At 40.9% G+C, this 26933-nt stretch overlaps 2 protein-coding genes across 6 annotated transcripts; one reads left to right on the forward strand and one right to left on the reverse strand.

Annotated features, from left to right (window-relative positions):
* The first annotated feature begins 1601 nt into the window (after nt 1-1601).
* LOC119495372 (minichromosome maintenance complex binding protein) lies at nt 1602-12038 on the forward strand. 2 transcript variants are annotated; one of them, XM_037781745.1, is made up of 16 exons: nt 1602-1818; nt 4061-4152; nt 4258-4398; nt 4530-4571; nt 4661-4750; nt 4875-5004; nt 6541-6686; nt 6872-6969; nt 7051-7223; nt 8631-8754; nt 8866-8983; nt 9075-9240; nt 9401-9534; nt 10237-10401; nt 11216-11304; nt 11599-12038. In XM_037781745.1, the coding sequence occupies exons 1-16, from the start codon at nt 1758-1760 to the stop codon at nt 11723-11725; spliced, it is 1896 nt and encodes a 631-aa protein (XP_037637673.1). In that variant the 5' UTR covers nt 1602-1757; the 3' UTR covers nt 11726-12038. The 2 variants fall into 2 exon arrangements, with proteins under 2 accessions (XP_037637673.1, XP_037637674.1); XM_037781746.1 differs by lacking the exons at nt 1602-1818; nt 4061-4152; nt 4258-4398; nt 4530-4571 and having other exon boundaries at nt 4662-4774; nt 4853-5004.
* Nucleotides 12039-12502: 464 nt separating this feature from the next.
* inpp5f (inositol polyphosphate-5-phosphatase F) lies at nt 12503-26933 on the reverse strand. 4 transcript variants are annotated; one of them, XM_037782914.1, is made up of 21 exons: nt 26460-26933; nt 23226-23306; nt 22572-22708; nt 22225-22260; nt 21764-21892; nt 21449-21616; nt 21293-21349; nt 20723-20921; nt 20326-20505; nt 20027-20094; nt 19638-19762; nt 19448-19525; nt 19141-19261; nt 17912-18040; nt 17481-17598; nt 17194-17392; nt 17036-17107; nt 16878-16951; nt 16568-16696; nt 16387-16474; nt 12503-16224 (listed from the first exon to the last, which is right to left on the reverse strand). In XM_037782914.1, the coding sequence occupies exons 1-21, from the start codon at nt 26554-26556 to the stop codon at nt 15081-15083; spliced, it is 3429 nt and encodes a 1142-aa protein (XP_037638842.1). In that variant the 5' UTR covers nt 26557-26933; the 3' UTR covers nt 12503-15080. The 4 variants fall into 4 exon arrangements, with proteins under 4 accessions (XP_037638842.1, XP_037638841.1, XP_037638844.1 ...); XM_037782913.1 differs by having other exon boundaries at nt 21449-21634; XM_037782916.1 differs by lacking the exon at nt 22225-22260.

Here is a 26933-nt window from a genome sequence, read left to right on the forward strand (position 1 = left end):
TGCTACTGTGTAACTGAAGGTGATGGACAAGGTTAATTACATAGTTTTTTTAAACAATAAAAGAGTTTGTCTCAGTTTTCCCCCTCTCATACACATCCCCATCACCGTCCTCATACGCGCTCTTACTTTGTAAATGGCAACTTCCGGTCGCAGAATAATATTTGAGAAATAATATTAATTTTTTGTTTTTAGAAATAGAAAATGAAAATCAACCAGTTTTTTAAGTTTAGTTCATCCCTTTTTGACCCTGATAAAGAAAAACACCCTGTCTTTGAATTATATTTTGTTGTATTTTAAAACAATAATCAAATAACCACAGTCTTTTTGTACTTTAATATCCGTTTGTGAAAGGAAAATCAAATGACCAAAAGATACACTGACCCGCCCCCTAAAGGCCAAATAGATTAACTTACTTACACTGTGACACTGTATCCTTTTAAATGGTCTAAAATAAGAAAATTATATTTTTGAATGCAGAATTATATAATAAAAGAGTATAACGAGTAAATTATTTTTCCCCACATTAAGGGGAAAAACATCTGAGATTTACAGAATAAAGTCAGAATATTACGAGAAAAAAGTCATAACTTTATAAGAAAAAAAGTCGTAATATTACGAGAAAAAAGTCATAACTTTACAAGAAAAAAGTCGTTATGTTACGAGAATAAAGTCATAACATTACGAGAAAAAAGTCGTAATATTATGAGAATAAAGTCATAACTATACAAGAAAAAAGTCGTAATATAACGAAAATAAAGTAATAACTTTACGAGAAAAAAGTCGTAATGTTACGAGAATAAAGTCATAACTTTACGAGAAAAAAAATCATAATATTACGAGAATAAAGTCATAACTTTATGAGAAAAAAGTCGTAATATTACGAGAATAAAGTCATAACTTTACGAGAAAAAAGTCGTAATGTTACGAGAATAAAGTCATAACTTTACAAGAAAAAAGTCATAACTTTACAAGAAAAAAGTCGTTATGTTACGAGAATAAAGTCATAACATTACGAGAAAAAAATCATAATATTACGAGAATAAAGTCATAACTATACAAGAAAAAAGTCGTAATATAACGAAAATAAAGTAATAACTTTACGAGAAAAAAGTCATAATGTTACGAGAATAAAGTAATAACTTTACGAGAAAAAAGTCATAATATAACGAAAATAAAGTAATAACTTTACGAGAAAAACGTAATATTTCGAGAATAAAGTCATAACTTTACAATAATAAAAGAAAATAACACGTAAAATTCCTAATTTAGAATATTATGACTTTATTTTCATAATATTATTACTTTATCTTCAAAATCCCAGATTTATTTTTTTTCCCAATGCGGCCCTAATACTCTGTCGTCCCGTCGTACCATAGACCTACAACAATGATAAATAAAAATGTAAATAAAAACAGTTATTCATTTCCATGTCTAAAGATCCACAGGGAGCCACTGGAGAGGAGCTGAAGAGCCGCATGAGGCTCCAGAGCTGCAGGCTGCTTAGACCCCTGCACTAACCTCAAATCACAGCCCGTTACTGTATCTACTGTGATATTTAGCTCCGTATGACGGTTGGTCGCTGTACACAAAACAAACGAACCACGCTCTACAAACTGGTGACGCAACTTTCCCGCCCTCACTTCAGCCATCCTGAGTGTGTGTGAGTGAGCGGAAAGTCAACTAAACAGTGTTTTTCTAACTACTCTTTTACTTTGATATATATTTTTATAGTCTTCAGTTTGTTTATCTGTGGCTTAATGATGCCTTCCACACATGACTGGATTAACAACCCTCTCGGTGTTGTTGAAGGGATGTTCGGTAAGAGACACACCGGAACTTCACCTCCTCCACAGATAACGGCAACCGAGCTAGTTAGCTAGCTGCTAGCACCATACGGCTAGGTAGCATGCTAATAGCTAACTAGCATCATACGGCTACATGCTAACCACCATGCTGATGTAGCTATCCTGTCTGTATCCTTCAGTAACAGCTAATAACACACATTAAGCGGGTTGTGACTGTTAACGCTGCGTTGTTGCAGCGTGTAGCCGCATTGTTTTCACTGTTAGTTACAGAATAAGAGCTGGTGAGCAGTTTGATCTGCACATACACTTTAAAAGTCCACAACATGAGGCGTTCAGGGGTCCTTAAAGTGTCTTAAAGTCCTTTAAAATGGGCTTAACTTGTCTGAATGCACTGAATTAGTTTGGATATAGATATATGTTGGCTTTTATGCCATTAAAAACAGCTTCAGTAGTTGTGAAATGTACTATTTCTTTGTCAAGATATATGAATGACTTTCAGTCCAGCAGTGAAAAGAGCTCCACCTGACACTGATCATTATTTCACAAACACATAGTTCCACCTTCAAAAGTCATTTTTTGATGTACTATATATATATATAACATATATCATAATAAGACTGATTGGATTATATTCACCAGAATTATAAATCATTACACGTCCCTTATACATTAAATAGAAAATACCACTAATTTGTGAGGGAAATGTCTTTATTCTTTGATTTGTGGGTTTCTGGAGAAAGAAAGAAAAAAAAAAAGTAATATCTAACAATGAATTCAGGACATCTCTGACTACATAAATGCTGAAAATCAAACATTTTTACTGTATCAATTTAGATATTTTCTAAAGTAAAAGTCCCTAGAAGTGTATGATTCAACTTTTTTTCTCATGGTCTAAAATGAACAAAAATAGCAATAAATCATAATATTGAATCTCAATACTTATCGAATCGGCACCCAAGCATTGTTATAGTATAGAATCGGGAGATAGGCGTATTGTCCCAGCCCTACTTGATATATATATTTTCTGTAAAAGTAATCAATATTTTCTCACTTATAAATAAAGTGGACAAAAATTATGTATTTTTATATTTTGCGGGAACAAACTGATTGAAATCTGTTAAAAGTGGGCTAGTAATAAATGACATAAGTGACCATTTTCCTGTATTTGTAATATATGATTGTGAAATAAAGAAAAACAAGGAGGAAATTTGCAAAAGATGTGTACAGGTAAGAACTGATGAAGCAGTAAACATTTCATGAATGACCTCTCAAAAGAAGAGTGGAAAGGGGTTTATGTAGAAGAAGTAACTGCTGCATATGAGACATTTCTAAACAGATACTTATCACCGTATGATAAACGATGTCCAACGATACTGTCTCAACATAAATGTAGTTTTAATAAAAAGCCTTGGGTAACAAAGGGCTTACACAACCCAGGTGAGCCCTCTTTTCAGCAGTGGTTCACACAGAGAGCAGAAGTGGCATCATGCGAACAAATTTCTTTCAGTTCGAAGGACACGACTGAGAAATATGTGGCAAAGTGAGGAGACTACTTGGAATATATTGTTAATGTGGACAGATCATGAAGTAAAGCACACACCATCACACAATAGGCACATACACAGCACACAGACACACTCTATATGTCTGAAAATGAATTAGCTGCTTGTAAACTAGATTACATCATGGTGCAGATTAATGTAGGAATATGTATTTGATTTTTTTTCTTTTTGTATTTTCTTTTGATTTTGTAGATATTTGAATTTTATATTAATATTATTTTTATTATTTTGCATATAGGAGTCATTTGATTTGTTGACCAAAATGTGACAATGTTCATGTAAAAAATCAATAAAATACTAATTACAAAAAAGGGCTTCCACAATGCATGCAGAAAAAAATCCACTTTACAGAGCCTTCATAAAATTTTAATGAAAAAAATTAAGTTTACATTTTTCAAAAGTTAATATATAGGCAGAAAAATCACAAAAATGCCAATTTCACATACAATAATGCAGCAATTTTGATGCATCTCAAGTACTTGTTCTTCACACCCCTACAATTACACACTGAATTGTTTTTTTTTTGTCTATCCCCGCTTACTTTGTGACCATCATTTATCTAGTGTAACCTAGCTGAATGAAATCTAATCGCTGGGATTATCAAAGCCAATGTTTTCTGTTATAATAATGGTCAATTTATGTTTTTGTTATTTTAAGTGATTAATAACATTATGCTCTTGTTGATTATTGTAGCTGCTGCTCAGAACAGTCCAAAATCTGAATGGGAGGCGAAGGCGGTTGAATTTTTTAAAGATCATCTGAAAGAGAAGGACGCTCATACCTGGGTAATGCCGCTCACTGATCCTTTCAGCATGTTAATTCCACAGAGATGCAAAAGATGCTTGTTTTTTCAGTGCTTGTTAATGACAATCACCTTCATTTTGGTGCAGGTTCCATCTCTGAATGATGTCCCTCTGCACTACCTGAAGCCCAACAGCCTGGTGAAGTTTCGTTGCTTTATCCAAGACATGTTTGATCCAGAGTTCTACATGGGAGCGTATGAGGCTGTTGATCCATCTACAAAGGCTAAAGTAAGCGCTTCCTTGTCTTCTCCTGTGCAGCTATTCATATAAATACAGCCCTCTCGTGTGTCATGTGCATGTTTTTGCATTGATAATGTGTCAGATGTCATCATCTTATTTTACTGTCTCACTATCCCCAGGTGATGCGATGTGGGAAGTACAAAGATGTTACAGAATGTGGGGTAAGTCTCTCTCTGCTAAATCACTCAAAAGATCCATAAATACACATTCAGCTTCAGCTTTGCTAACAGCGACATGTGTTTATATCCAGGTTGATTTTAACTCCGGTAACACTGTGACTGCAGAGAGACAGACTTTCTACTGTGTGCCAATCCCTGGAGAAAATCCCTGGGTGAAAGAGATATCCTCATCTTGTCCAGATTATGTGTGGAAATGCTCCTCAAACAGTATTCTTTGCTGCAACCAACTTGTGCTGGAAGTATTTTTGTATTGTGCTCCCTAGATTTTCCTTAATTCTGTCGCACAGCTATGCCGGCTCCAGCCAAGCAAGAGTGGTTCCTTCCACCTCGTATGCACCGACTAGACAGAAACGCAGCTACGAGGAAGACGACGACATGGACACACAGCCGCAGAAGCAGAGGGAGCCGCATACTGGTATGAGCTGCTGTTTAAGTGAATGTGGAGCAGAAAGTAAGACAGAAGCATTGTCCATTTAGTGTTTTACTTGTCTAAGGCTGATCTGAATACCATTTTTTGGGCCTCGAAGCTTGAAATATTTGAAGGTATACAAAGTGGCGCAGCAGGCTGACATGTTCTTCTGTCTGTCTCCATCTCCCCTGTTTCAGTGCCGTTGCTGCACTGCTGTACACACACGTACCTCTACACACAACAAACAGCGATATCCGTCTGAGAATAACTAATAATAACTAATGGTGAATATGAATAATGAATAATGTTGTGAAATTATTCCTTATTTCATGGGTTATTTTGAGATTTATACTTTAATATTACATATTCATATAAAAAAAAAAATGGAAGCATTCAAATACTGATTTGGAGGTCCATTACCATGGCAATGGTCAAAGCCTCAAAGCATCCGGGTCAGCCCTGCTACTGTCAAGGTGTTATAACAGACATGATTTTTATATTTTCTTGTCTTGTTCCCATGTATGCATGTAAATCCACCTTGGGAGGTGAAGGTGGTGTTTTACTACATTTTAATGATGTAGTGGCTTTCCCTTTTTCTGCTCCATCATGTGTACTCCTCTCCTCATGTGCTTGTATGACCCACAGCTGAATGCAACATTCTGTTGGAGTTGCCTCTTCGCACACTGGGAAATGTAGGAAAACTGCAGTAGATGGACAGGCAGGTTGAGAGGAAGTTGGTACACAAGAGATGTAAATTATGACACACCTGAAATAGCACCAATAGGATGTTTTACAATCTATCGTTATCACAGAACTGAGCTGCGATAATAGCCAATGGCTGCAAAGCCGCCACCAGTCACGCAAGGACGTACATCACCGTTTTGCATGGAGGCTCCGTACACAAAGTCAAGATAGAGGGGAAGGAAAAAAAGTTATCTCTCGAATACATAACGCAACACTATCAGCTCTTTGTCCCAGATACAAGACAGGCAGACAGGGAGGAAAATAAATCATTCACCTGTTATTTTAATTTGCTTACTGTACAAAATTGGCGTTCTCTTCCAAATAATCCAGCCATATAACCATCCATTCATGAAATTAAGTTGCACACTTTAAGATTTAAGACTTACCTCGGGAATATGCGTGAACATTGATGGTGAAGAGCGGCATTGAACAATGTACGAGATGTGCAACAGAAGTAATCCTGGTCATAAGCCACAGAATGCCACATGCCAATAAATTGAACATATTCCAATGATGTAATCCACCATTAACACTTCAGGTTATTCTCTTACGAATGATTTAATTCTGAGTGACAAAAAAATTAATTATAACAGCGTATGCTGAAGTAGCCGACTAGGCTGCTGCAGATATAAAGAAGAAAACTGCAGCTTTTTCCTGATTCAAATTATTGTTATTATATCAGCCTTTAAAAATGCAACCGGTCGACCTCTAGTATTTGACATCATAGATTATCTAACACTAAACCTATATTGGCTGGATTTTTGCCATAAATGCAGACTGCTCCCCCTCTCGCTGCAGGTCCTCAAAGTCCCACAGAACAGCACGGCAATGGTGACTGTAAGCGGCAGGAGACAGAAGCTCCTTCCAGCCAGACGGCGTCTGCGTCCCATCCCGACCTCAACTTCCCCCTACCAGGAGAGAAAGGCCCCGCCTGCCTCGTCAAGGTGTGTTATGTCTCTAACAGAGGGCTTTGGTGCCTTTTCTTTTGTCACCTAATTTTCATGGCCTGGTGGGTGATTTATCTCTCGTCAAACATTTGTTTCAAGAGGTGATTTCAGAGATGATGCCACCATTATCAGCAGGCTTTTAGAGTAGAGAACAGAAGCTAAACGCTGCGTGTTGTTGGCAGGTCTACGAGGACTGGGACGGCTTCAAACTGAACGACACACTAGAGGTCTTCGGGATCCTCTCTGTCAGCCCCGCTCTCAGTGCTCTGGCCGACGAGAAGTAAGACACAGAATTTAGTTTATAACTTCCCTCCGGTGTTGATCTGCGTGCTTGTTGCTGATTCTTGGCGTGTCCACACAGAGACGCCTCCTCATCCCTCCTGGACCCTACAGAGTGCATGGAGATGGCAGAGGAGCAGAGAGTGCACTGCCCGCCAGCCTCGCTCGTTCCTCGCCTCCACGTGCTCTACGCCAAGCCACTGCCACACAACAACCCCGTGCTGCCCTCCGCCAGCTTGGAGGACAACAGTACATGTAAGGACAAATAGTAGAGTTTTCTTTTCCCCTGTGTGTATGTGTTCATATGACTGTAAATGCCAGTAATCGTGAATATTTCAACCTTTTGAATAGAAGGCTATTGCGCTACATCATTGCTGATATATCCATGATAAAACCTGAAGAGATCTGGGGAAATATTTATAAGCCTGCTGCAGCCTAAAGCCTAAAAACGGGCCGCCCATCCCTGGAAAATATTCCCTGCTAGTGTTTCTTTCTTGAGTTTACACTATATTAATGTGTAATATTAATCCAGCAGCACTGCTACAAAAAATTTAAAAGAGTGTCTGCTCAGTTATAAATCTATACACTGAGCTCTGTGCCTTGTCATGCTGTATTACACAGTAGAGCTGCAGCTGATGATTATTTTCATTGTCGATTAATCTGTTGATTTTCTCGATTAATCGATTAGTTGTTTGGTCTATAAAATGGTGAAAAATGTCGATCAGTGTTTCCCAAAGCCCAAGATGACGTCATCAAATGTCTTGTTTTGTCCACAACTCAAAGATATTCAGTTTACTGTCATAGAGGAGTAAATAAACCAGAAAATATTCACATTTAAGAAGCTGGAATCAGAGAAATTTTACTTTTTTTTTCTTAAAAAAATTACTCAAACCGATTAATGGATTATCAAAATAGTTGGCAATTAATTTAATAGTTGACAACTAATCGATTAATCGTTGCAGCTCTATTACACACTGTGTAGATGTTACACAATGCTAAGTACTATTATTAAAATGCCGTTATTTGTACACAATTTGAGTTCAGCTCTTTCCATTTAAAAATGCAGCGACGTTAAATTTAGTGCTGAGATGATGTGTCAGCGAATCGACTAGTCTGTCAAGATAAAAAAAAATGAATCAATAAATTGAAAAAATCTGTTTAGAATATAGACTATCAAGCAAAACATTCTTAAATGTGAGAATGTGCCTCTTCAATGTATATCAATTTAATACCTTTGGGTACTGTTGGACCGTTAATCAGATACAACAAGCAATTGAAGGTGTCTCCTTTGGCTCTGTGAACTTTTGATTGGTGTCCTTTTCTGGATGAAATTATTAGTCGAAAAATCATCTGATTAATTTTTTTGTCTTGCCTTCTATGTTCCAGTGCTACCTATGTGCCACACTAAATCCAGCAATTTTGAAAACTCTGTTTTAAACAAATACTCAACACAGCCGTTAGTTACTGTCGTGTTATCATGTCGCCCCTCAGCTCTGTGGGGAAGCAGAAAAAGGGAGCCGTTATGTCGAAATTTGTCTGTCTTGTAAAGCTTTCCAAGAAGAGGAATAAAGCAGCGAATCTTTTCCACTGTAAAGCTTTTAAATCACACATGCCTGTAGTAACCATAGTAACTTGTTTTAACTCTCTGTCCTTCGTCCTCAGTTTTATCTTCGACCCTGAGCGAGATGGCCGCCGTCAGGGCAGAGCTGCTCACATACTTCACTCACATCCTTCTGGGAGATGCCCTGGCTGCTGAGTACCTCATTCTGCATCTCATTTCTAACGTGTACGTTAAGTTCAATCTGTAACTGTTAAGCGGGAACCTTCCTGTCTCTGCGGTTTCATTCTAAAGCTAAAAGAGTTTTTTCATTTCACAATGTGGTTGATTTTCTTGTAGGTACTCTAGACGGGATGTTCTCCCTCTGGGCAAGTTCACCTTGAACCTGAGTGGCTGTCCTACTGTCGCCTCGTACACTGAACGCTTCTATCAGATCATCCAGCAGCTCGTGCCTTCTGTGAGTGAACTTTGTCAGTACTGCTAGGTTTATTTATTTATTTGTTTTTGGTTGAAATGAAAGACACTGACCGTTTGTTTCCCCTCTGCAGTCGTACTATCTGGGCATGAGCCTCCAGAATATGAACCAGATGCGATTTGTGCCAAAGAAGGACTATGTGGCCAACCGGCTAGTGAGTGGAGCCCTGCAGCTGGCCAGAAACACTTCCCTCTTCCTGGATGAAACCCAGCTGGAGCAGGGACAGCTGGACACAGCAGGTGAGGCTTCCAGAAACCACGAGGGGACGACACTGAGTGGACAAACGCTGCAGTTAATGCCTCCCTGCAGGCTGTACACACTGTTATCATGATGACTGAGCTAACCAGGTTGGATCTTCTTTTCTGTGTGTGTGTGTGTGTGTGTGTTTTTGTTGTGTAGGTGTGCGTAACATTACGGCCCTGGGGAACCTGATCTCGTGGCAGAAGGTTGATTATGACTTTAACTACCACCAGATGGAATTCCCCTGCAATATTAACGTGCTCATCGCGTCAGAGGGCCGCTCGCTTCTGCCGGTGAGGACAAAGAGGGATGAGGCGTGCAACCGCAGGGCGAAAACTCACCCCTACCCACCCCTGATCCCATAGCACCCCCAACCCTCCCTCCCCGGCATGGCCAAGGGGGGCTTAGGTTTCCTCCAGCCTCTCATGAGACGAGCCGTGTCTGACGCTGGAGGTTGTTTCCAGCCGGCGTCACGCTGTCATCTCAGCTGCCATTGGTTGGCTGCAGCAACCCCTCCAGCCGGCGGCTTTAGCTCGGGTCTCACTCTGCTGCGAACAGCCCGAGGAATGTGCCGTGTGCTATTCCTGTGTGTTGGTCTAATAGGTTGCTATGGTGGCAGCTGCGTGCCACAGGAACAATCCTGGGAGAGGCGTCTGGCTTGGCCATCTATTAGCCCTGCAGTGAAGGGCAGCGCGCTGTAAACAACTCCCAGGGTTGATTAGAAGTCAGAAGCGCACGGCTGTGTTTACATTGAACAACTATCGGCTGATGATCAGCTTGACCCTCCAGCTGCTCGAGCGCTTCACAGTTAGCTCGCCAAGGCTTTACTCCTGTCTGGCGTGCTATGAAGTTTTGAGAATGGGCCAAACTAGGCGTGCACACAGCAGGCAGAACTGACTTTTGCATAGCAACACCTGTGAAAAAAACTATACATGCATTTCTTTTCCATGTGCAAAGTTCTTCCCCTCAATATTTCTTTCTCTGTAACTCCACAGTCAGACAGCCAGGTACCCCTCCAGTCTCAGGTCACCCCTCCCCACATGGAGGAGTATCTCAGCAGCATCCACATGCATCCGCAGGCTTCACAGCTGAACAAGTTCAGGATGTACCTGAGCGTGGCTCAGCTGCTTGACTACAGTATCTCTGATGAAATGACAAAGGTGAGACATGAGGACAACAGCCTGAGTTGAGTTGCAAGAACACTGGTGAAAAAAAATACTGGTCACATAATGACATCAGTTTAACTTGGAACTAGTTGCTTGCAGGTTAGTTGTTTTGTAATACTCGCCAGACCTCAAAAATAGGGATCCCGTTTCCTGCATTTTGGTAACTTTTAAAGAATGAAAATAGAAAAATAATAAGTACACTGCAACAGCATTTATATGTTAAATGCTTTTAATTTTACTTTCAATTCTCATAAAAGAATACAGAATAATTCACCCCTCAGTCGTGAATTTGCATGAATCTCTGCCATTAACTAATGTTCATTAATTTTTTGCACCTGCTGAGTATTTCTCCGTCTCTCACTCACTGAAGGTCCCTTCTGACACAACGCGACAACGGCACCACTGCGCTCTGAAACCCGTTATTTCTAATGGTTTGCGTCGCGCAACGATGGCTTCTCACTGCGTCAAGCAAAGCCCAAATTTGGGCTCTACATCCAGCGGAGAGCGCAGCTCAAACCTTGTTGAGTCACTATTCAGCTGTATTGTTGTCTGGGTAGACTTTTAGAGTCGTAAGGCTTATACACGCTGTACAGTGCCAGAAACAGGTTGAGATAATGAAAAGGAAAAAAATAAATTGTCATAAACTGGGAGAGAGCAATGAAAAAAAGAATCTCCCGGGAAAATTGTGAGGGTTGGCCATTATGCTTCATGTACCTAACAAGCCTGTGTGTATCTGTTTAATGAGCAGTCTGTTATCTGTGTGCATCAGAGTGTCCTTTAACGGCTTGTCCTTTTCTGTTGTCCTCAGTCAGTTGAGGATGACTTTGTAGACATGAGGAAGGACGACCCCCAGAGCATATCTGCTGAGGACCTCCACAGGATGCTCGTTGTGGCGAGGTGGGCTGTGATTACGTTTTACTTGGCATTTTTTTCCATTTTTTATCTAGTGAGAATGATAACAACAGCCTGTAAAGCCTTCTTTAAAAGGCAAAGTGTTAAACGCCCATTATGACCAACGGCGGAAATGCCAGATATGACATAAGCAGGGACAATCACGTCACGGGTCAATGCAACCAAAATAAAATAGTTGTTAAATACTTTGACTTACTGTTTGCCTGAGCCCGGATACTGAAATGTTACCGCAGTATTTGGAGTATTAACTCATGTGTCTGACTGTGTCTCTGTCCGCAGGTTGCTGTCTCTGAGCCTGGGACAGACGTCTCTGTCCACAGACAGCTGGCTGAGAGCCAAACACATCGAGATGCTGCGGAGGAGCCGGATGGAGCAGCACAAATGCGTCAACGGCAACGAGCCATGATCACTCACACGGAGAGAAGACAAGGTGGCTTTTGTTTTTCTTTTTGATACCTAAAAAAACTTTGTAATAAAGATGTTTTTCATGTGTCGTAAAGTTCACGTTGCGTTCAACTTCTTTACAGTACGGCGTTGCAGATGAAATTTTGATATATTTTCACTTAATGGGTTGTAGTTTGTACGGACAGGAACGCCCAATGTGCATCATTACTCTCTGCGGTTTATGACGGAGTTGCTGCAGACCGAGATTTCCATGTTTACAAAAAATATATAAATATTGTAACCTCAAAAATATGGAAATAAAGTCTGGAGGATTATTTCTTATAATGCATTTTCTTCTGGAGTCAGTATACATTTAGCTAGTTGCCAGAAAGACCAAACTGTTTGATATAGGGCTACAACTAACGATTATTTTCACTGTCGATTAATCTGTCGATTATTTTCTCGATTAATCAATTAGTTGTTTGGTCTATAAAATGTCAGAAAATGTTGATCAGTGTTTCCCAAAGCCCAAGATGACGTCCTCAAATGTTTTGTTTTGTCTACAACTTAAAGATATTCAGTTTACTGTCACAGAGGACTAAAGAAACCAGAAAATATTCACATTTTAGAAGCTTTTTCTTAAAAAATTACTCAAACCGATTAATCGATTATCAAAATAGTTGGCAATTAATAGTTGACATGTACTTGTACACTCATTATTTTATTCCAATGGAATATCTTCCTAGACAGAAAGTGTACAATGCACTTTGTTGTCAAGTAACAACACACCCAGAGAGGATAAGAATAAATAGGATACTTTAATATACAATACAATCTCATTACACCGTGGAAAACAATGACAACAGTCAGTTGGTAAAGAGGAAAGATAGGACCACAGACATTCAGATGAAATGGTGCTAATGCTAGAAAAATGTGCTTAAACAGTGCAAATCAAATGCTTTAAGACCTCTAGTCACATGATAATGTGTCATGGTCTGGGGTCCTAATGGGACGGGAGGACAACCACAGATAACAAATGAAGGAGGTGGACGCAAAAGCACTTGGTGTAAAAACAAAAAGGAAAGGAGAAAAATCTCACCCAGCAAGTATAGGATAAAATATGATTACGCCAGCTTTTGCATATAAAAACCAGACACCAACACTCTAGCATTGTGGTCTCTATCGGGAATGTTGAGGATTACTGCTCTTGTTAGCGTAACACAGCAAGTTTGTGACAATAAGTTTCTGCTCTGCTTGGGAACGGCTCCAGTGTTTGCAATCCTGCGCGAAAGTTTCAAAAAAACACCTCTGCATTACAGCTATTACCTTAAAGCTTTGGCAGCACCACGCACTATCAGCAGGTTCAATAACTATATAATGTAGCACCCACAAAGCAGCCAAGGCTACAATCTCACTTAACACAATTATAGTCAGATAAAATATACACAAAGTATCCCACTTCTTATCTGCTGGTGAGCAAGCTGAATGCAAAAAAACAGGCAAATAAAACACAAAATACGAAATGTGTGACCGTTTATCTTGGGATATTTCAGCTCGAAGCAAACCAGATTATTATTATTTATCATAAATAGACAGATATACAAAGCAGTGTGATGAGGTGGATCATTATAGTTTCTTCTGGAGGACTGTAACAAGGTCATGTTGGACATTTTTACCTTAATGACAGCAAGTGTAACGGTTGACGAGGCAAAACCTCTCTTCTTGAGGTTAACGGAAAAACATGTACAATATAACAATGTTTACGGCTTCATAGCACATAAATATAACTAGGGCTCCGAGGCGAGCACTCCTAAATACCAGCAGCAGCAGCAGGGATGCTCTAACTCAAATACTGTACAGTACATACACCCAAAACCTGCTCATTTCCATGGAGAATGTGTGCGCCAGTGGAAGAAATATCCCAAGACAAAGCGTGATGACATACAGTAACCCTGAACATGATCTTTTATACAATACACCAAATGTAACATGTAAAGAATGGACTTAGAAAGGTAGATTTTGCCATAAATACCTGATATACATAATCCCACTTCAATTCCCTGTTAAGGCAAATATGCTTTCGGTTTGGGGAGTGCATAAAGCGTCAGTGTTTCTAATAATTGGATGGGTGCAATTGCATATATACCTACTATATGCTACTCTCCTGTCAAACATGCAACGTCAATGTACAACGCTGGCCGAGGACGAACAAACCCTCATAGTTAATTAGTTATTTAATTACATTTATCTATCAAAAACAACTCCAACCAGTAGTTTTCTGGTTATTATTCGTGGTTAGCAATGACAGTACTGGGCGTTCTTTTCAAAATATAATGCTCATACCTCGTTGAACATATTAAGATGCCACCCTGCTATCGATACAAAAAGCTTAAGGGAAGGCTCTACTTGGGGAACAGATAAACATACGATACTCACTGTACATATCAACAACCAGGATACTCCTACTATGGTCTTGTGTACTCATTATTTCTATAACGGTTTATCACTTGACAACATTGATATTACATAGGATAACTACGTACAGTATGTCGTCTGGCTAGTTTCTGACAGCTATACAAAGGGGTGATAGTTAACTTTGGGGATCACAAAAGATATTTGGTCGGATTCTACAACAACTGTTACAAATTGAAGGTCTATATCACAAACGCCAATAAGTGACCTGCACATACAGGGTGCCGTACAGTACATGATAGAGTCAGATTGGTCTTTCAACGCACAGCTCTGTTTACCTGCCTTGTCACTATCAGTTACCATTAACCTCACATGCAAGCACTGCGGGTAGAATAACTTTTCAGTGACATGTTTACATGCACAAAAGTACTCTGCATACCACTCTGGAAGTACTAGAGTTTAAAACATCTTAAAAATCGTATTTGTCTCTTAAGGTTATCATAGTGAGAATATCCTTGAAATTTTGATAACTGAACTTATAGAACAATTTACTTCAACAGTAGCAGTATTTCTGGAGTGATTTAGGATGTACATACACTCATTTCAATCACTGTATAAAATTGGATATGGGAATTATAACAATTGATTATTTTAACACCTGACATTGTGTGAGGTTGCTTGGCAAAAGGGATATGAGCTAAACATCCCTTAGATCAATCAGTTCTCTCTTAAGAGTGAGGGAATCCATAATGATGTGCATGTAAACATGGTCACTGCCATGTTGGGCCTAAGTATATATTTCTGTACAAGAGTCATCATTAACATGGGAAAGTTTAACTAAAGGGCAAATTTAACAGCGCGTTTCTTGGCCGAGTAGTGACGCTATGTGCAAGCTTTTGCTACTGCTACCATTCAGGAAGTTTCTACAAGACGCACGACTACAAAATCCTGCTACAAGGAAAGCACTAGATCTGAATGATCCTGGTCTGGCACTGTGTAAACATTGCCTTCAGCTCGTTCTCCTGGGCTTCGTTGACAGTATCTGGCTCCGGGCTCTTCTGTACCTTTGCCACAGCAAAGTTGATGCCCTGGGTGAGTCCCGCCTGGGTGAGGCTGGCCACCTGGACCATGGAGCTCTTGATCTTGGCAAAGGGGGACACCACTCGGCTGCCGTTGCTGTCGGCGGGTGAAGGGCCGAGGCTGCCCTCCAACAGTGAACCCAGACTCCTCTGAGAGCCTCCCGAGGCTGCGGAGCTGGGCTTCTGGACGGAGAGGAGGTTGGAACTGGAGGTAGTGGAGTCGACGTCTAGCTTGGACGGCCTGGGGAGCTGGGGCTCTTCCGGCTCCTGCTGCGGCTCGGAGCTTGGCTGCTTGTCGGAGTCTGCTAGGGTCTTATTCTGCACAGGCACCACAGGGTTGAGTAGAGGGACAGCAGCTGGCGGCAGCTCTCCAAACACCTCAACAGGTTTGGTCTGTGCATCCTGGACAAACTGGTGGCAGTAGGCATCAATGGGAGTACCAAAGTCAATCAGAATGGCTTCTTCAGCCACCGAGGCGGCCCCTGGGGACTTGTCTTCGCTGACTTGAGAAGGGCTTTCCTGCTTCCCGTCACAGCCAGTGACTCGGATAACAGAGGGGATGTTTAATTCCACGCTGCCAATAGACTGAGAGCGACTGCCCAGTCGTGGGTTTGATGCTACAATGCCGCAGCTGGGCAGCACATAGTCCACGTTCTCTAAAGAACCAGAACACAGGTGCTCTGGGTCCGAATTATAGGAGTCAGAGTCGTCGGAGTCAGAGTGCCTGTTGCCGATATCTTTCAGGCCTCCTGTGCCAGGGTTGCTATCTGATGTTTCCAAGCTGCTGTCCGACTTCCACAGGTTGACATGCATAGTTGGCTTTAGGAAATTGACTTTTACATCAGGCTTAGAGAAGTTGCCCAGCCTCCCGAGGGTTACGTTTGTCTTGGTCTGTTTAACTTTCTGATTGAGAGAGGAGAATTTGTTGAGGAGGAAACTTTTGCCCTGAGCGAGACCAGAGCTACCCTGGACCTGGTCTGCAGGTTTGTTCTGGATGCCCATTATATCCTCATGAGGTTTACTCTGCCGCCTGTAACACAGACACAAACACCCACCGCTCTTGTCATTGGTTAAAAGTTCAAATTGTGCTATAATAAGTGCAATTATTTATCTGCATTACATTTAAATATGTGAAAAAAGACAGAGACTAAATGCTAAATAATCATCTTAATGACTACAAATTAGTTCTCACCTCTCCAGCCTCTTTTCAACCACAAGCAGGTCCAGCCCCGTGGCTTGTTTAGTTATGCGAAGCATCTCAGCTATGCACTGTAACGTGTCTGCAATGAGTCACATTGTCAGCTTCAACCAGTAAATGCGGTTTACGATCTAAAATGTTTCCTTTTTTGAGGTTTAAAAGAATTTCATCCTACCTTTTCCGTCATCCTCAGGGTTTCGTGTTGCTGCTCTCAGCGTGTGAAAGTATCCGCTCGTCTCTTCGCTCCTGTAATGCAAACGCATGCAGCAGAACTTTGGCTTCCCGAACAGAGTCGGCTCTGGACCTGCAAAAGAAAACACAACTTATAACTTCCATTTTTACTGGTGTGCTTTCCTTGCATGAATCATGAGCGGAGATATTGCTAAAAGGTTACTGAGAAACTGTTAAGCACACTTTTAGGAAGTGTTGGGTGACTCAGTGAGCGTACAAGAACCCTCACTTCTCCTTTGAGCCTAACGTCTTACCAATTTCGATCTTCTCCAAACCCTCTAAATTGAGGCGCTGGTATTGGTTGACTTTATCTGCTTCTTCGTCGTAGCTACAACAAAATAAATGCAAACATAAGTAAATCTATCAGAACAATTTAAAAGACAAATGTTGGCAAATTTAAAGTCAGACTCACTAAGCGATGTAATAGGCTTTGTCGGACAGAAGCAGCAGCACATCCACGTCTTTGTTGTTTGCGTCAACGAGGCTGGTGGGAAATGAGAAAATGGTATCATGAAGAGAGCTATTCAGAAACTACTGAAAACAGAAAAGACGGGGCAGCTAGCCACTAACCTCATGTCACAATTGATGAGGGCCCAACCTCCATGAAACTTCTCGTCATCAGGCAGCAAAAGCTGCATGTATGTTTGCAGGAGGAGGCTGACCTGCTCCTGCGCTCCCCTCAGGCTCTCTTTCTCCTTCTCTTCATGCTCCTTCTCCTTACTGAAGATGGAGTACAGGTCCTCCGTCACTGGCAGGCCCATCATTAGGTCTGCAGGGAGAGGAAGAGGATTCAGAAGATGGGTACAGATAGACATATAAAGTATATGTATATATACAGCTATGATATCAGTCCATACCAATGACTGCTTGTCTGTAAGCATCCCTGAAGCGGTTCAGATAGTAGCGGTTGGCAGAGTTTACACCATCCTTCATCACACCAGCCAGTTTCCTCTCCCCCGTCCTGGTGAAATCTCCCTAAAATAGATCAAACAGCATCTATTTAAATATATCTTTGGACTTATCTTTGACTTGTGACCCTCTGTGATTTCAGTCCATTTCTAAGTCCAAAAGGCTCAGTCCATATTAGTCATTCGGATGTGTTTGATCTAAATACTGTATGTGCTGTTGATTCATGGGTCCTACCGTTAGAGGCAGTCTCAGTAGCTTAAACACTTAACAGCTGAGTGAGCTGTGTCAAAAGAAGATGGCACACTTCACTACTGTGTGTTTAAGCAAACACTGACTCAGACGTGAACGTGTGTGTGCAAAGACAATGATGTAAACCTACCTTGAGCGCTGCTGTGCCTGCGTACTGTCTGCTGATGGTGTCTCCGTTGTTGGCCCACATGCTCTGATAGATCTTGTAGCATTTGAGAGGCAGAGGCTGCTCTGGAGGCATCACACCCAGTTTCTTCAGCTGCAAGGAGACAAGAGACATTATTGTCCATGGGGATGCTGTTAAACCAGTGAGTAGACATGGTGATGCCTCTCTTTCCTTGTTTACACTGCATCAGTGGGAAAGGTCAGCCTTTATTTATTTACACATTTATTTAGATCGATTGTATTTACTGGATTCCAGGTGTACGAACTATGGTTGTGTTGATGTGCACTAACGATCTGTTCTGCTATCTTTGCTGTACGAGCGTCAAAGCTCTGCCATCAGTAATGGGATGTTTAGAGCAAATATGTGCGGATGTCCGTAATCTCTTGTACAAACGTTAAGCAAACTGCCTACAAACTAACAAAGACGAGGATTCATGTTGCCAAAAGAATCTTTTGTATCACAATTACACCTTTTGTAAAACACTTTGGAATTTTTAGAAAGCAGTCATATAAAATATGTCAATGATGATGTTGATCATTCTATATTATTATTATTACTGGTATTATTCATAAAACATAACTTCTTTTAATGTACATATTAACAGCAATGTTGTTAAATGTGTATTTTCCCTGAATAATTAATAATATATAGAGCTTAATCGATTAGTTGTCAACTATTAAATTAATCGCCAACTATTCTGATGATTGATTAATTGGTTTGAGGAATTTTTAAGGGGAAAAAAAGTCAAAATTCTCCGATTCCAGCTACTTAAATGTAAATATTTTCTGGTTTCTTTACTCCTCTATGACAGTAAACTGAATATCTTTGAGTTGTGGAAACACTGATCTACAATTTTCACCATTTTCTGACATTTTATAGACCAGACAACTAATTGATTAATCGAGAAAATAATCAATAGATCAATCGACAATGAAAATAATCGAAATATATATATAAAAATAATATTTGATTTTTGCTATTGCTTACATACTTAATTCATTTTACAGGCACTAAGGACTCTGAGCAGTCACGTTTATTTAGCTGGACTCGAGTTTCATAAGGAACAATGTAACTTTCAGTCTAAAAGGTCGCTGGTACAGAAATAGTAAAGTAAATTTAGAAAGCAGCACCTGCAAGGTACAGCAGACCTGCATAATAACAAATGTTATGTGCTGTGAGAAATGTATGTTCACCTGATGTTCCATCACAGCCCGACCAAAAGCAGCCTGGACCACGTTGGTCCTGTCGAGACAGTCCATACAGTTGACTCTAAAGATGCCCTCCTGCTGGCAGATGACTCCGGCCTGATCCACCCTGACAGCGGAAGATACAATCATGGAATTACAATCTTTAGCCCGATAATATACAGGACTACTAACATGCACTATAGCCTGCTAGTGGTTCATAGTTGTTTTCTAACAAAACAAATCTTGTTCCCATGAAGTTAAGCAAGAGTTCATGCTATCAGCATTTCTCTGAAAATTACAAAAGTACACTTACCAGGCCCACTTCATTTCAGTGATGATATCAGAGATCGCATCTGTCAGTACTTGCACATTCTCAAACTTCATACCACGGCTGAAAAAACAGGATATAAGAACCGAAAAAGGGAAGTAAATGCAACGTAGTATAAAATAGGACGACTTCATTCATGAGTAAGTTACACTTCTGAGGAAAGAGTTTCTCTTACCAGTGCTCATGAAAGTCAAATGAAACATATGTGAGGTTTGGGTTGTTGTAAAGTAGGACTTGCTTCAGATATGCGTCGCCAATTATCTTCTCCCGTCCACTTTGATCCACCAAGTTAATGATGATCTGAAGAAGACAAGAAAGAGTGCGGCCATTTAGCCTTGTGTATAACATGTATGCCCCTCTCAGCCTTTCATGTGGAAACACTGAGGTGCCAAATGTTAGAGGAAGGAGACATGGTAGCTCACACTATATGCATTCACAGGTGACAGAATAACCACAGTGGTGATAATTTAAAAAAACAATCCTAACACAAGACTGATGGATGCATGTAGTCTATAACTACGCTAAGCACATACCCAAGCACATACTCTGGCAAAGCAAACCCACCTGTGTCTTGTAGAGTTTAAGCTGTTCTTCAAAGTGGGAAGAAAAGTAAGACATGGTCTCCTTCTCTCCTGAAACAGAAGAAAAAAATGCATACAAATTATTTCAATATAATTGAATCTGGCTAAAGACACCAAGGGATCTAGTTTACAAACTGATGAGATTCATATTTGGTTGATATGAAATGTCTTTTTTAAGATATAACGATAAAAATATGAAGTGCAAAGCCCACTATACTCCATCAAAGCCTCTGATAGACCCTCTCTATTGAACTGTATGCAAGATAATGTAGTTCTGCTGACCTTTCTCTAAGCGTGGCCGGGGATTGTAGCGGTACCCGGCCTGGCTCCAGAAGACAGGCACGGAGCCACGAGTCTGCACAAAGGACAGAGTGTGGCTGTGCACGTGGATCAACTGCTCTGTCTCCACATAGTTAGCCACATGGCCGTCGGTATCCACTCCTCTGCGTTTGTACCGCATCCCTTCGGGCAAGGAGAATGCATCAACATTATTCAGATTATTTATATCACACATCACGCTTCACTTGAAGAGAACAAAAACGTATTGTCTGCTGAGTTATTCAAAGTGAAAGAAACCCTACTTGGATGTGGGAACAATCAGTCCTTATTATGCAACATAACCCATATATTACAGGCATGACCTTCCTCTGAGCCAAGCTGACAGTAACCGTAGCTCTACCTGCGCGGTGGCGGCTGCGTCTGGAGATAAGGGCCACAGTGAAGCGGGGATGAATGTCATCAACGCAGGTGATCTCCTGTGGAGGGGTCTCAGGGCTGCTCCTCTCCTCATCGGAGGTCTCGTTGTAGTTCACCACCAGCTCCTCCACCTGTACAAAGCCCTGGATGATTGGTGTCACCCAGAAGTCCACCTCTGGCACCTGGAGCATTCAAAAAGTTAAACATAACATCAGGACAAGAAGATTAAAATGCTGTTTGACAGGTTGATAAGGAAGAACTTTGCATCCACCAAGTATCCCAGGCAGGTAATCTTGCATAACTCAGATCCATTAGCCCTTATATTCACTGAGTATTTTCATACTCTTCTGATAAAGCTCTGATAATTATCCACACACACAACTGTCACGGTAACATAGAGGAGCTAACTGTGCCCTTTGAGCTGACATTTGTAAAGAAAATTAGAGAATTAAAGAATGAAATGTGGGGGCAAAGTGCATTTATTAAATTCTAAAATGAGAGACACAAACAATAAATGTGCCACTTAGTATTTCTGTGTGGAAGAATAATTTACCTGAAGGTCAATAAGGTCTTGGATCATGTGTTTATTCCAGAAGAAACGGTCATCCACCTTTCACAAAGAATAAAACCGACAATTAGATTTCAGGGATTTTGCTATATAAATATTTTTTTTAAATAAGGCAACGAGTTGTTGTTTTTCTCTCCACACCTGTTTCCATAGGGGTAAGCTGGACTTTTCCGAGTCTCCCTGACGCTGCACAGTGTTTGTCAGGTCGTAGGTCATGCTGTAGTAGAAGGAATCCGAGTCCATGAATACCTTGTACAGCTCATCCAGCAGCCGCCTCTCCAGGCGTTCCTTCTCTTTATTTTCCTTGACCTGGAAGGCAGGGGAATACTGGATTGGGCGTGTGGATAGAAAAAAGCAGTAAGTTGAAAAGTAAAACCCTAACAGAGACTTAAAAAGCGAAAAAGAAAGGAAAAGTAGTGTGTCGGCTTGAAGATGACAGAATACATTTAAAAATACCTTTTTCTTGATGGGCACGGCCACATTGGATTTGATCTGGCTGAAGGTTTTCATCAAGAACTTTGAATCCTCGGGAGACTGGGCCAGTTTCTCCGGTTTGTCGATTCCAAAGTGATGCTTCTTGCAAAGCTGAAAAAGAGGATCCTCTATCAAGATTGTGCAACTACATACACATCGTAGTGATATTTAGAAAGTTATGAAATAGACAATTTGGTGAGTGACAGAATTTGGTTTCACCTTTAATTTCTCAAAACAACAAATACACAAAAAGTGTATAACTACCCACTACAAAACAGCCAAAAACAAAACTATACAGTACTTTATATAGTAATCTAACAGCTACACTGATCTATGGGATTTCTAGGCACAACAGGGGTGGAAAGATCATTCTGCAGTACAATGTACAACAGGATGGGGTCTAAAAGCCTATCCAGGAACAATCACCCTTCAAATTTACTCACTTGAAAATATTCTGTCTCACCATCCATGAAGCTCACCTGAAAGACTGAAATCTTAGTAATATTCAACTTCCTTTGTGATCTATTACAGTGATTATTTTTTCACTCTACATGTGTAGGTGAAAATAATAAAAAAAAAACATCTACAACTCATTTTGTACCACCGTCAGCCCATCAGAGATGAATCACACGCTGATGCACACGGGGTATTCTTGGGTTTATAATAATTAAATACTATTCAGGATTCTCACAGGCACTGTTTATGATGATTGTCAGAAGCGCTGAGTGCAATAATTAAAACACAAGTGAGCACTGTTTCTCACGTCTCGTTACGGTCTTAGTGTACACACCTCCAGCTCAAGCTCCTGAGGCTCTTCGTCGGACAGAGGAATGACGGCTATCTTAGTGATCTTGTAGACTTTGTGGTCGCCTGGTAAAGTGCCCACCAGTGCTTTCTGGCGGATTAATACGAGGCCCAGAGGAAGGTCTGCCAAGAGGAGACAGGAGAAGAAGAAGGGGGAGTTGCGTCATGGGTGCAGAATTCCTCACATTCTGAAAGGTGTGAAGAAAGCAGCTGCACACCAGCAATATAACGGCAGATTTTTTTAATAAGGTAACACCAGACATCTGGTAAATAAATATCCAAACCATGTTAATCTATCTGAATTACGAGAATAATGTAAATGTTAATATATTTTCTTGTGAAGGGGTATAATGTTTTTAATATCTACCCTGAAGCCCACAGAGGCTTCAACAAAATTAGATTTATCATCAATTGAATCATCGCCATCAGCTCACTCGTCTTCATAACGACACAAATTTCAAAGTACTTTAACACATTTTTTCACACCTTTCCTTGTGAGTAAGAAACATGATAAGCACTGGATGATTTAGTAAATCAAGTGTCCACTGCACACAGATTGGAAATACTGGTAGGAAATGTGTGCTTGGAGTAAAAAAAAAAAAAAACAGCTGAGGGTGAAAAGGTCAGAGGTTTTTCATACCTGTGTGAAGCTGTATCTTTCCAATGATACCTTCTACCATGCCCAAACACACTGGATTCCAAGCTAACAACAGGTCTGTTGCTGAAACGGAAATATGAAAATGAGAACATGAGAACATGAGAACAGCGGTGTAGCAAGACAGCTCAGCAAGACATGCTTGAGGCCAGATAAGCAGCCAGGGTCAAACATTATAATATGCGAGTACAGGCAGGGTCATGTAGGCCACTTTGTTTACTGAGGCCTTGAGATATCGCTTAAAAGGCTTGAGCATGTGCACCTTTTCTGTCGGAAACAGCTAAACCTGAAACAGAAAGCGCATCGAAACGGTTGTGGTTGGGTGATTTCCTGATACTAAAAGTTGTTTTTTAATACCCAGTAAAACACTCGTAACCTCAAAAACTTTGTCTACAAATATATTGTATATTGTGTTGTACAGTGTATTGTATATACTGCTCCTATTTTTATACTTCCTTCTATTTAAATGGTTAATATTTTGTTACACTTTGTTTAGCTCTTTTTTTACTGTGTTAGCTGATGCATCTTGTTTTTTGCACTATCCCCTTTGCTGCTGTACACTGCAAATTTCCCCAATGCGGGACTAATAAAGGAATATCTTATCTTATCTTATCTTATCTTATCAAATTGCAGCTGGGGTAAATGCAGTAACGACTGATAGATAATGGGATCTCACTAAATCTGTATCAATCATATAGGTCTGTCATTCTTCATGCACTTAAAACGGTCTAGTGTCATTTTTATTGAAGAAAGTGTAATTTCGATTGCATTTACTAACATCAGGACAAGCTTGTAGTCAGTTATGGCAATACACAAACTCAGCAGCTGCAAAGGAAAACTGGAATGCTTAGCATTGGTGACGGATTAAACATCATAGTGGAGAGAATTGGAAAAGTGTGAGAGGTGTGGCTAAGGTTGGAGAAAACCAACTGAAGGCGGCCTCAGACAATGACTCTTCCTGTTCTACCAGCCAGAATATTTCATGTACAGGGAAACCCACAGGAAAGGTCTCGCAGTTAAAAACAAACAGTCAGAATGTGTAATATCATGGATTTGCTTCACTGTGTGCTTGAGAGTTGGAGTGGAAACCCAGTGAGGAGTGGAAACCCTTTTTCCAATTAAATAATGAAAGAGTGGTGCAACTAAAAACCAGTTCAGGATGGCTGCACAGCCATACAACTTCAACTGACTCACAGGATAAGAGGCACGCATGCCTTCTGGTGACTAATGAAACTTCTCCTTTAGTTCAACAGTTTCTTTCACTATGTTATTCCCACACTATTTCATTCAATGTGAATGCATGGCCAATTCTTTGTCTATGAGCCACAGCAGCAGCAGCTATATATGACTAAAAGGTGTAATGCCGGAAGCTGCTTTTACACACTTCAGTTACACTTACCATGTCTGTACCTGTATTCAAGGTCTAAAATTAAGTTTTTTCCTCACGTGCCACTGTGGCAGATCACTGAAAATGCCTACTAGCCACACTAATTTTTTGTCTAAAGTCTATGTAGAACGCTTTAGAATTGTAACACTAGGACTGTGTATTGGCAAGAATCTGGCGATACGTACCATAATACAGGGGTTACCATTCAATATATTGTGATGTATTGCGGTACTGTAAGCAAGGCGATACATTACGATTTTTTTTTAATTTAATTTTAGGAAAACAGTATAAGAAGCTGCCCTGTACTATGTCTGTTTGATCAGCCCTGTACTATGTCTGTTTGATCATAATGAGTCAAATGTACCTGTCTGTTTGTACTATGTCTGTTTGATCAGCCCTGTACTACGTCTGTTTGATCATAATGAGTCAAATGTACCTGTCTGTTTGATCAGATCTGTACTATGTCGGAATGACCAGCCCTGTACTATGTCTGTTTGACCAGCCCTGTCCTATTTCTGTTTGACCAGCCCTGTACTATGTCTGTTTGACCAGCCCTGTACTATGTCTGTTTGACCAGCCCTGTCCTATCTCTGTTTTACCAGCCCTGTCCTATCTCTGTTTGACCAGCCCTGTCCTATCTCTGTTTGACCAGCCCTGTACTATATGTCTGTTTGATCAGCCCTGTACTATGTCTGTTTGACCAGCCCTGTCCTATCTCTGTTTGACCAGCCCTGTCCTATTTCTGTTTGACCAGCCCTGTCCTATTTCTGTTTGACCAGCCCTGTACTATGTCTGTTTGACCAGCCCTGTCCTATCTCTGTTTGACCAGCCCTGTCCTATTTCTTTGACCAGCCCTGTCCTATTTCTGTTTGACCAGCCCTGTACTATGTCTGTTTGACCAGCCCTGTCCTATTTCTGTTTGACCAGCCCTGTACTATGTCTGTTTGACCAGCCCTGTCCTATTTCTGTTTGACCAGCCCTGTACTATGTCTGTTTGACCAGCCCTGTCCTATTTCTGTTTGACCAGCCCTGTACTATGTCTGTTTGACCAGCCCTGTACTATGTCTGTTTGATCAGCCCTGTACTATATGTCTGTTTGATCAGCCCTGTACTATCTCTGTTTGACCAGCCCTGTCCTATTTCTTTGACCAGCCCTGTACTATGTCTGTTTGACCAGCCCTGTCCTATCTCTGTTTGACCAGCCCTGTCCTATTTCTGTTTGACCAGCCCTGTACTATTTCTGTTTGACCAGCCCTGTCCTATCTCTGTTTGACCAGCCCTGTACTATATGTCTGTTTGACCAGCCCTGTCTTATGTCTGTTTGACCAGCCCTGTCCTATTTCTGTTTGACCAGCCCTGTACTATGTCTGTTTGACCAGCCCTGTACTATGTCTGTTTGACCAGCCCTGTACTATGTCTGTTTGACCAGCCCTGTTTGATCATAATGAGTCAAATGTACCTTTCAGTGTGTGACATAAGAAGCAAAGCAAGAACTTTGTGGTGTGTTTGGGGTGTTGGCACTCCCAGAATGAAAGCTACAGGACGATGATATCAACACTTTAGGAGGAATATGACGCATCCAACAGTTTTCCATCTTTTTCAACTGACTTCCGGCGGTTTGAATTATATCACGTTAACGGCTATTTCCAGAGATTAACAGTTGACACAATTAACGAATGAGGAGATTAAGACTAAACCGTTGAGGTGTGTTAGATACATACATGGTGACGAAACACACGTCAAGGAAAACAAATACATAGACTTTACTGAGTATAATGTTCAGGTAAATGTCCGGTTACAGTAGATAGAGCTGGGATCCATCCAGTACGTACCAGGTCTAACCGTCATGGTCCCGTCTCTCCGGCTGCACCACAGAGCCCGGTCTCCGCTCTGCAGGATGTACTCATCTTTAGCCTGGAACAGCTCCATGTTAGTCCCTTTTTACGTGACACCAGAAACAGGTAACTATTATCAACTTCCACGTCTCGGAGGTTTAACTGTAGCTAGCCAGAGGGAGAGACTGGCTAGCCACGGTTAGCTCGGTTCACCTCCTCACACACAGACAGGCTGCTGCTGCTGAGCTAGCTCCTAGCTACCTCTCTGGAGCTAGCAGCTGGATGCGTGTCGGATCTGTTTATTCCGCTTTCTACGCATACTGGTCATCTAATCCCCTTTCCAGTGCCCTTCCCACAGGCATGCTGGTGCAGAGTAAAGGCAGAGACACATCGATGGACGGTGAGGAGGTAAGGAGGTGTCCCAGCTGCTGGGTGCAGTTCAGAGACGTAACACGACTGTTTCCTGCTCCA

This window comes from Sebastes umbrosus, chromosome 10 (genome assembly GCF_015220745.1).
Source record: "Sebastes umbrosus isolate fSebUmb1 chromosome 10, fSebUmb1.pri, whole genome shotgun sequence".
Lineage (NCBI taxonomy): Eukaryota > Metazoa > Chordata > Actinopteri > Perciformes > Sebastidae > Sebastes > Sebastes umbrosus.

Excerpts from the sequence above, each read along its gene's own strand:
- LOC119495372 (XM_037781745.1), top strand. The coding sequence starts at position 1,758 with ATGATGCCTTCCACACATGACTGGATTAACAACCCTCTCGGTGTTGTT. Across the intron at positions 4,572-4,660 it reads AAGATGTTACAGAATGTGGG|GTTGATTTTAACTCCGGTAA; the intron begins GTAAGTCTCTCT and ends GTTTATATCCAG. Across the intron at positions 4,751-4,874 it reads AAAATCCCTGGGTGAAAGAG|AGCTATGCCGGCTCCAGCCA; the intron begins ATATCCTCATCT and ends ATTCTGTCGCAC.
- inpp5f (XM_037782913.1), bottom strand. The coding sequence starts at position 26,556 with ATGGAGCTGTTCCAGGCTAAAGATGAGTACATCCTGCAGAGCGGAGAC. Across the intron at positions 22,709-23,225 it reads AAAGATACAGCTTCACACAG|ACCTTCCTCTGGGCCTCGTA; the intron begins GTATGAAAAACC and ends TCCTCTTGGCAG. Across the intron at positions 17,108-17,193 it reads CTCATCAATTGTGACATGAG|CCTCGTTGACGCAAACAACA; the intron begins GTTAGTGGCTAG and ends ATTTCCCACCAG.